Below are 9597 nucleotides of genomic sequence, written 5' to 3'. Positions count from 1 at the left end.
AAAATTATGTGTAAAATAATATTTAAAAATAATACTGTATATGGAATAATTTTAGGCGACACATGAAGCATAAGGCATAAGGAATGAATATGGTATGACGATTTTTTTTTCCTTTTCTTGAATATATTCCGAAAAGGTAAGAAATCTAAGCCGGAGCGTGCGACACGCGCCCTGAGAACGCGTGGTAGCTTTCCGTTGGTTTATCTTCAGGGACAGCACTCAGCAGCAGTTGGGTCGAAACAGAAATTCACTGCAGTTAAAAGTAAGAAACGGTTATTTTCCAAAACTACGAAATAAAAGAATTTAGAATATTCGTGTTTTTCTCTAAAAGCTAAATTTTTTCCAATTTTATTTTTACTCGAAACAAAATAGTAAGAGAAACAAACGCGGCTGCTGAACCAGAGTCCTTTCTCTCTCCTCTCTCTCTCTAAACATTTTTCTCTCTCTACTTTTTTTTTTCCTGCTCAACGTTTTGAGCTTCAGAGATCGCATAACACGATCCAATTTCCACGATACGTGAATCAAGCGAGTTCTCAGATTCACAATAAATTGAAAATTTGTCGAGTTTTTTCCTCCCGAGTGTAGATTGGTATATTGCCGAGCAAAATTAGCCTTTTTTTCTCTTTCTTTGTTAGGTGAGGAAATCGAAGTTTAAGTCTGATCAGGGAAAATCATTAAGGGTTTTTCTGGGTTCTCAATTTTGTATATATACCTTGGAGATTTTTGGCGGAAAAGTAAACGGTGGAGGAAAAAAGTTCACTTTTTTAGGGAGTTTTTGTTGTTATTGTTAGTAATTTTTGTTCCCTTTGTTTCCTTTTGCGTGTGATGATATCTGTGGGCAGTAGAGATGGTAGAAAGAGGATAGGTTTGGGATTAGATATGGAAGAAACTGAGCTTGAAGAAGGAGAGGCTCTCGGTTATCACGAGGAGGGAGAAGATTCCACCATTGACCCTGATATTGCTCTCTCTTACATTGTAAGGATCTTGACTTAATATCCTGTTTAATTCTCTATATGAATTACTTCCTCAGTTTGTAGCGTTATGTTAATTCTTAATTATGTAGCGTGGTTGTTTTGATCTTGTTTTTAGTTGTAAGTTGTTGGTGAAGTAGTTATTGTTGACCCGTGTACTACCTTAGATCAATGATGCTATTGAACTTGGGCTACTAGATACCATTATGTGATTGTCAATTATGCATTCAATATGTGCTTATCTATAATCCTAGAAGAGATTAAGCCGGAGTTCTTTTTAGTTAGGGGAGATAAAATTGGTTTGTGAGACGACAAGAACATTGACTACGTGTCAGATGTTTGGTTTCCTTCCATCTTTTGCGAGCTGATGAAGGTTGTAGAATTAGATGCACCTTTTGCCTTTTGGTGCTATAAAGCTTGCTTTTATTTATGAATTTAACTTTATATTACTCATATTCGTTCTTTTATAGGAGGAAAAAGTCCATAGATTTTTGGGTCACCTCCAGAAAGATTTTGAAGGTGGTGTTTCAGCTGAGAATTTGGGTAAGTTGAAAAGATTACAACCAGTTATGCAACTGTAGGGTCATGTAAATGTGGTTTTAGAATGGTAAAGTATTAATCAAATACCTTATAGGGGCGAAATTTGGTGGCTATGGTTCATTTTTACCTACTTATCAACGGAGTCCATCTTGGTCCCATACAAAAAGTCCAGCTGAGGCTCATAACTATGAGTCACCAAGATCCCCGAGAAAGCCACATACAGAGGTATTTGGTGCCTGTACATCTAAATCGATTTCAACTTATGTTTTTCTATCTGCCACGTCCTCTGAAAAACAGAACTAGAGTGTGTAGCCTAACTTGAATACATGTTTACTTGAGTTATTGATTTTTCTCTGATTTAGGATCAGAGGCAGAATTCTTTAGCTTCATCAAGTGCTTCTCCATCGATAAGGCCCCATGCTGCTTCAGGAAAATCTTTATCAGTAGGAAGTTCCTTAAAAGGCAATGGCTACTTAAAAGCTAAACATGCTGAGGAATCAAGCTTAAAAAGTGAAATAAATAAAAAATCTGTGAATGATCAGAGAACACTGAAGGTCCGAATCAAAGTTGGATCTGAAAATTTGTCAGCACAGAAGAATGCTGAAATCTACAGTGGACTTGGTCTTGTAGTTTCACCATCTTCTTCAATGGACGACAGTCCCACAACTAGTGAAGGGCAATGTGTTAAACTTTTGGGTGTGCCGGAGGCATCACCAACCAGTATACTTCAGGTAATGTTGTTGCTCGTTATTGATATTTATTTACGAGAACTTTTTGTTGGTCTTTTCTTTTTTAAGCAAATCTTTAACCTTCTCATTGCTTCTGTGCTCAAGCAGATTATGACGTCTTATTCTGGGGAACTGCTTCTATCCCCTCTTTCCGAGGATCTGATTCATCTTACAGAAAAAAGGAAATTTAGGGGAAAGTGTGAAACTAAATCAGTCGAAAAAACAAGCAAAAAATCTGGGTTGTTAGGGAATGGATCTCTTTCTAGTAGGAGCAACCACAAAGTTACTGAGCAGAAAAAGGTCGTGTCATCTGAAAAGGATGACGATTTCTTCACAGAATTATCATCTCAGAAAAATAATGCTTTTGTGGATAATAATGTTTCTCCATTGAAGAAGGAAAAAGAAAACGATAGTGATGTGTTTGGGTATGAGGAGCTTTTGAAACTTCCACTTTTATCGAGTTCTCAGCATATTGTTGCCAATCCGTCAAAGGATGTGTCACCTGCAACAATTGCTACGAAAGATGGGATGAAGCGAGAAACCTTCTCCCCGTTCATTGAGAAGGAACATTTGGAGAGTGCACCGGCTCAAGATGCTAGCAGAGCTGAAAAGTTGGGTGGGAGGTCTGGTTCATCGGGCAAGGCTTCTGAATCTAAAGAAGGAAATCTTGTCGGTACTGTTGCAGCTTGCCCTCAGGAGGACATATGCAAAGCAGAAAAACCTTTGGACCAGTTGGAATCTAATGCCTCTAAGGGAATAAAAGCTCTCACTTCTGCTGAGCCCACTGATCCCTTGAAACAGTTAGTCACTCAGAAAGGTGGATCAGTTAATGAGGAAGGTCTGGAATCGTCTCTTGAAAAATCATCAACTGGGGGTAAGAGGAAACGGAAGGAAGCTCAAAATAAAGGCTCTGAAGGTGCATATGTGGTAAAAGACGAGTTAATGGTTGAGTCTTCTCTGGGTCCTAAAAGTGGGAAGAGTTCTCATACTAATAGTTTCATATCTAAAAATGATGTGCCTGATCTCCAGAAGGAGCATGAGAAACCAAGGGACCGCTATAAGGACTTCTTTGGAGATGTAGAATTTGAAGATGACGACAATGAATCAGTTTCTGGGGAAATGACATCCTCGGGAAGGTTAAAGGATCCTCAACTTGTTGGAAAAAGAAACATAAATAAAGATCATAACATGTCTCGAGAAAAACATACAGGCAGAAATTCTGAAAAAACACTAGAGAAATATGCTAAACCTGTTTCCCGGTCAGCTCCTCCCCTTGAAAATGGTCCGAGTTCTGAAGCTCCAGCTGGATCGATTCCTCTGGTCCAAGAAGATTGGGTTTTATGCGATAAGTGTAAAACATGGAGACTACTTCCACTTGGTACTAATCCCAAAAGTCTTCCTGATAAATGGCTTTGTAGGATGCTTACTTGGCTGTAAGTTCCATCATTTTAATATGTATTCTTTTAGGATTTTTGTTATGCAACTTGCTGTTTTGGAAAGGTTCCATCTTATTATCAGTTTAGATGATCCAAAATTTTCAACTACTGCCTTTGGCTGTCAATTACTGTTATGTTGCCGAGCTCTGCCTCTGCATATGTGTAGAAGTCATTCAATGTGGAAAACTCACTTTTTCCAATTCCTACAGGCCTGGGATGAACCGTTGTAGCATCCCAGAGGAGGAGACAACTAATGCTTTAAGGGCCCTTTACCATCCTGTTGCTTCAGTTCCGGTCCCTCCTCCCGAGGGTCAAGAGGTTCGGCCAAATAATTCCATTATGGCTTCGGTGGGGATGACCTCAGCTGATTCTAAGCCTCTGGCTCAAGAACACCAAGACGTTGCCATCCCAACTGCATCAAATAGTGGGAAGAAGAAACATGGGTCTGCAGTGGCTGCTGCAAATTCAGCGGATATAGATGGTTCCACCAACTCTTCGAACTCACGGAAGGAAGAACCTTGGTATGTTGGGAAAAATAACTAAATTAACAGCACGAACAACTCACCTTCTGTAGATGCATCTGGACAGCATATGCGGCAAGCAAGTGTGGCACTAGAGAAGTGCAGTGATGCTAAAGCAGAAAAAATATCACAAGTCAGCTCTTCTGATAAAGGTATTATCATTATTCTTTGCACTTCTTTGTGGTCAAGTGCACATGTGACTATTTGAGTCATATCTACTTCGACCTTGGGCTTTCTTTTCCCGACCTTCCTAAATTTTTATCTTCGACTGGACTTGCATAGGTACAAGTGTAAAGATAAAGAGCAACCGTGAGTCTGATTTGGAGGGTTCTAGAGCTTCTAAAAGAATGAAGAGCGAGGAGTTACATTGTGATGATGAAAATTGGACTTCTGACAATGGTGGCGGGGCTTCCACGAAAGCAGGCCGTCGCTCTTCCAGTCTGTCAAACTATCCATCTGGTAATGATCGAGACAAGTACAATAACCATAAAGATTTTAGTGGTGAATCCATGAAAAGTATAGTATCAAGTATGAATGTAGATTTGCATGTTCCGTCACCTGCAGCCGATGGTTTGCTCTGTTCTGGAAAATATGATGACGAAGATTCTAGAAAGAGGAGAGCGAAAGAAAATCATGGTTCTAGGACTCATATTGAGCCTGTTTCCAATTCAGGACAACATTACTTGCACTCTGGTGATTTTATAGAAGATTTGAGTGAAAGTGAACACCGAAAAGAAAAGAAAGCTAGACTTTCCATGTCTGGAGGAAAATCTATGAGTGGAAGCAAAGCCAGTGTAGGGGCCGGCAGAAAAAGCAAAAGTATGAAGGACCAACATGATGGGCAGCTTGTGAATGGCACTCAAGCAGTAGATTATTTGAAAAGTGACATGGCTTCTGCACATCCTTCAGTTGCTGCCAATTCAAGCTCTTCCAAGGTATCTGGCTCGCATAGGACCAGAACCAATGGCCAGGAAGTTAAAGGTTCCCCAGTTGAATCAGTTTCCTCATCCCCTCTGAGATTTCCTAATGTCGATAAGGTCACATCATCTCGGAAAAGCCTCGATGGACGGACTGATTTTCATGATTCTGCTGCTGCCAACCCGGGAAGGTTTTCAGGCAATGATGATGGATGGGAACGACCGAACAGGATTGGATAAAATAGATGCAGTTCTTACCGTCAATGATCATGTCGATGATGTCCACAGCAATCAGTTATGTCATAGTAATCAGTATGCTAGTACAAAACATTATTCTGAGCAATCCAAAGCTGAAACAAGAACAAACAACGACCAATCTCAGAGTGGAGTTCACTCAAAGAAATCTGGAAAAGTTTCGTCTTCACATTCTAAAGACAAGGCTCGTGTGTCTGGTTCTGACTTAGACAAGATTAAAATCAAGGCTTCTGATTCAAGAAATGATGCTTCAGATCACATGCATTTGCATGAGGAGAAGTCAAAGAGTAGAAGAAACAAGTCAGATGAGAAATCTGGCACTCCTAAAAAGGGCGAGAAGTTTATTTCCAAGAAAGATATGGCTGGAGGAATGTCAAGTGAGAGCTCTAAAGCACCAAGTCAAAAGAAATTTGGCCATGATGGACAAGATGCTATCAGAGATAAGAAGCATGAACTCCCACAAGAGCATGAAAATGAGAAATTACCCAAGAAAAGCAACCAGACTGAAATCCGCGGGAATGGGAAGTCACACTCACTTCCACCCCTAGCAAGAATACAGACTGACCATGCTCCTGTTTCTGGATCTCAGAAGGAAAATAGTTTAAAAGGTTTGGCTGTTGATGCATCCGATAATGGTGATGCACTAAAGGCGTCAAATCAGAGAAAGAAATCTGAGAACTCAAATGGTCAGCCTATGAGGCATCCAACCCCAAATTCTCATAAAATTCGGGATGTTGATGCTCCAAGTCCTGTTCGAAGGGACTCCTCCAGTCATGCTGCTAATACCATTTTAAAAGAGGCGAAGGACCTCAAACACATGGCTGATCGTCTTAAGGTTGATGCATATTTTGGTGTTCTGGATTCTTTTCATTTAACCATTTCTCAATTTTCCATAATTAAATTCCATTTTGCAGAATTCTGGTACCAGTATTGGTCTTTACTTTGAAGCTGCCCTCAAGTTTCTCCATGGAGCCTCTTTGCTCGAATCCGGAAGTAGTGAAGCCACTAAGCATAATGAACTGATGCACTCATTGCATATATATAGTAGCACTGCAAAACTCTGCGAGTAAGTCATTAATCTCCATCTGTAACCAGCCTCAGCTCTGCCCGTTCATATGCTTTCACGCTTCTAATTTTGGTACTTCCAAATCTTAAATGAGTGGTTACAACTGATAACCGGTATTGTTCTATTTCGTGTTCTTCACCCACAAAGAAGAATCAAATGTTAAATTTACACAAGTTGGTCTGTGGCATGTGTATTTCTCTCCTTCATCTAGTAGTGGTTAATCCATAAATGGACGTGGATCAACTGGACACCATTTCTGTTTGTTGAATAGTTAAAATTTTGTAGGTTTTGTGCCCATGACTATGAAAAGTCAAAAGACATGGGTGCTGCTGCTTTGGCCTACAAATGTATGGAGGTCGCTTACATGCGAGTGGTTTATTCATCTCATAGCAATACAAGCAGGGATCGGACCGAGTTGCAAAATGCTCTACAAATTTCTGCCCCTGGTAAATTTTAGATGCAGCATTCTTTATAATTTCATTTAGATCAGAATCGCATCTGCTGCTGGTTCCCCTGCTGTTACTGAGTAATATTATGATGGGGGTAATAACTTTAACATGCTTATGGTAGGGCACTGGGATATGAATTGTTGCACCATCACATCGAAAAAGTGTGATAGATCAGAAATTTATAGGGCTACCTCCCTTGTGTCCAAAGAGGATAGCTAAACTAGAAACATATGAAGTAAACTACCCTTTGCTATTAATTGATATGGTGTAATTTTGACCAATTCAGCTGCTATAAAGTGAAACCTATCTATATGAGGTAAAACTTTGACTGCTTTAGTCATGACTCCACGTAACAATTTTATCTTAATTATGTGCAAAATCTTTAATTTCAAGTATTCTCAATTATCCCTCTTCAGGTGAATCTCCTTCCTCATCTGCCTCTGATGTCGACAACTTGAACCACCAAGCGACAGCAGACAAGGCTGCCTCAGCCAAAGTAGTGGGCTCTCCTCAAGTTTCTGGAAACCATATCATCACTTCACGGAACCGTTCTGGTCTTCTGCGTGTTCTGAACTTTGTAAGTATATGACTAAATACTCCACTTCTCATAGCAGATAGATATTTCATGGGCTTCAATCTTTAAGTTTCTCATCCACCTACATGTTTTAGAAATAATCAGTTTGTGTTGTTGCATGTGTTAGACTTTACACTGTTGCTTTCTGTAGGCACAGGATGTTACCTTCGCAATGGAAGCTTCAAGAAAATCAAGAATTGCTTTCACAGCTGCTACGTCAAGACTTGGAGAAACCCACAAAGAGGGTATCCGTTCACTTAAAGACGCGCTTGATTACAACTTCCAAGATGTTGAGGGTTTATTGCAGCTTGTGCGATTTGCAATGGATGCCATCAGCCGTTAAACAGCTTGTAATTATCATTCCAATTTTGGGTCCTTCGTCACCAAATAATATGCAATGCATCATGAGTTCAAGTAGAATGTGTCACCCTTGTAAATCTGTACAGTTATATTGAGTTTGCAATGCCTTTCTGATTCTTTATTGCATGCTTATGGATGATAATAAAGGCCTCAATTTTTGTTTTATTTTTTCAACTTGGGTTGATGATATTTGATAAAGAGGTGTCGCATAATGAAGTGTCTAACTGAAGAAATGACCTTAGGCTTGGTTGACAATGGGCTATCGGATCATTTTAAGTTGTTGGAGGGTCGGTACATCTGGCCCTGAGTTTCATATTCAAGTTCAATGATTTGCTCATAATAACAAATTTGGCCCTGATGATTTGCCCAGATCCAGCAAATTCTGATTAAGGAATCTGGATTGCATCCTCAGGTAAATTATCCATTCACATCTCCTTGAGATTTATATATGGACCTTTTTTCTGACTCTTATATTGTCATTTGATGTTTGCAGGTCCGATCATAGAATTTCTGCTCGTGCCCTTACAGAATTTGCTTTTGTATTCATTTAGTCAAGTACAATAAGTTGCTGAATAAGGTTCACCTGGTGGGAAGAGTAATGTGGCAGTTGGTTGTGTTTGTTACTGATGAATGAGTTGGAAATGATGCCCAAAGGGTGTGTATATGTGTATGTTCGTGGAGCTGATTCTTGAGGAATTACATATAGGCATTGCCTCTTCTGAAACATCCCAGTTGCTAAGAGTACATTGGATAAACATACGAGCGCACTTCATTTTAATGGCATTCTGGGAATGTACTACATGTGATTTCCATTGGCTGACAGGTACATATTTTTATTACTGAGATATCTGCTTTCTGTGGTTTTTATAATTATTCTGCTTTTTCTCATTGTTGAAGAAAACGCTTGTTGCCTTGTGTACACTCTTTCGACCCCTCACAGTTTTATGTACAACATGCAGTGTTCATGCAAAATCATTAAAGGACATCATATCTCTTCTTTAGCTTGTAGAATATCATTTTTTTTCCTGCCCTTTTTTCTCCCCCTTCCCTTATGGAGTCGGAGATATGTTACTTTTTAAAGAAAATGCGGTCTTTTTGGTGGTAATTGTTTGATACTTGTGAAGGTGGTACATGAGATGAGACGCGTTCGAAGCTTTTGATGGAAGGATGAGAGTCCACTGCTGTTTCTCAGTCCTCGTGAAGATTTTATGGCAAGTTTGGCGTCCCATTTTGCTGTGTTGGAACATCTTTATCTATGGCAAATGTTTGCATATCCCATTTTGCTGTGAATTCTTCGATATGTCATATGTATTTAGTTGCTGCTTGTCAAAATTTCCTAGTTTTAGTGAAAATAAAGGCGTATTTTACTTCGATTTATATTTCTCTTGGAATTCAATTTTTCTTTTGTCACTCTTTCCTCCTTATATGGAAAGAAAAGATCATCAAAAAGTGAAGATTTGTGTATATGTTTTGCTCTAGTTGTTGTAGATTGGTTAACGTTCGAGGCCAAAAATCTTTGAGCCCACTATAATGTGATCTTTGAATTTATTGTTGCAATTACCAAAGAAAAATGAGACATTATTATATCGTATAGTTATTTATTTATGTAGGAGCATAAATTTATCAAAAAAGAAAATGAGACATTGATTTATTTTGGAATCCCATGAAATCAAGATTAAACAAGATATATTATTAATAAAAATTATAATTACATTTCAAAGGTATAAATCAATTTCTTTGGCAATTAAATCTTGATATTGATATATATGTGTTTTTTATG

At 38.9% G+C, this 9597-nt stretch overlaps 1 protein-coding gene across 1 annotated transcript; it reads left to right on the top strand.

Moving 5' to 3' along the window:
* The first annotated feature begins 361 nt into the window (after positions 1-361).
* On the top strand, positions 362-7982 carry LOC131000477 (cysteine-tryptophan domain-containing zinc finger protein 7). Its single transcript, XM_057926397.1, is given in 12 exon segments — positions 362-975; positions 1442-1514; positions 1606-1736; positions 1874-2242; positions 2348-3672; positions 3885-4348; positions 4479-5221; positions 5223-6203; positions 6283-6434; positions 6720-6880; positions 7300-7460; positions 7609-7982. Coding segments are annotated over 12 exon segments (4902 nt in total). The 5' UTR covers positions 362-825; the 3' UTR covers positions 7801-7982.
* The last annotated feature ends 1615 nt before the right edge of the window (positions 7983-9597 follow it).

Source organism: Salvia miltiorrhiza, chromosome 8 (assembly GCF_028751815.1).
Source record: "Salvia miltiorrhiza cultivar Shanhuang (shh) chromosome 8, IMPLAD_Smil_shh, whole genome shotgun sequence".
Taxonomy (NCBI): Eukaryota; Viridiplantae; Streptophyta; class Magnoliopsida; order Lamiales; family Lamiaceae; genus Salvia; species Salvia miltiorrhiza.
This window is presented reverse-complemented; position numbering and strand designations above follow the sequence as displayed.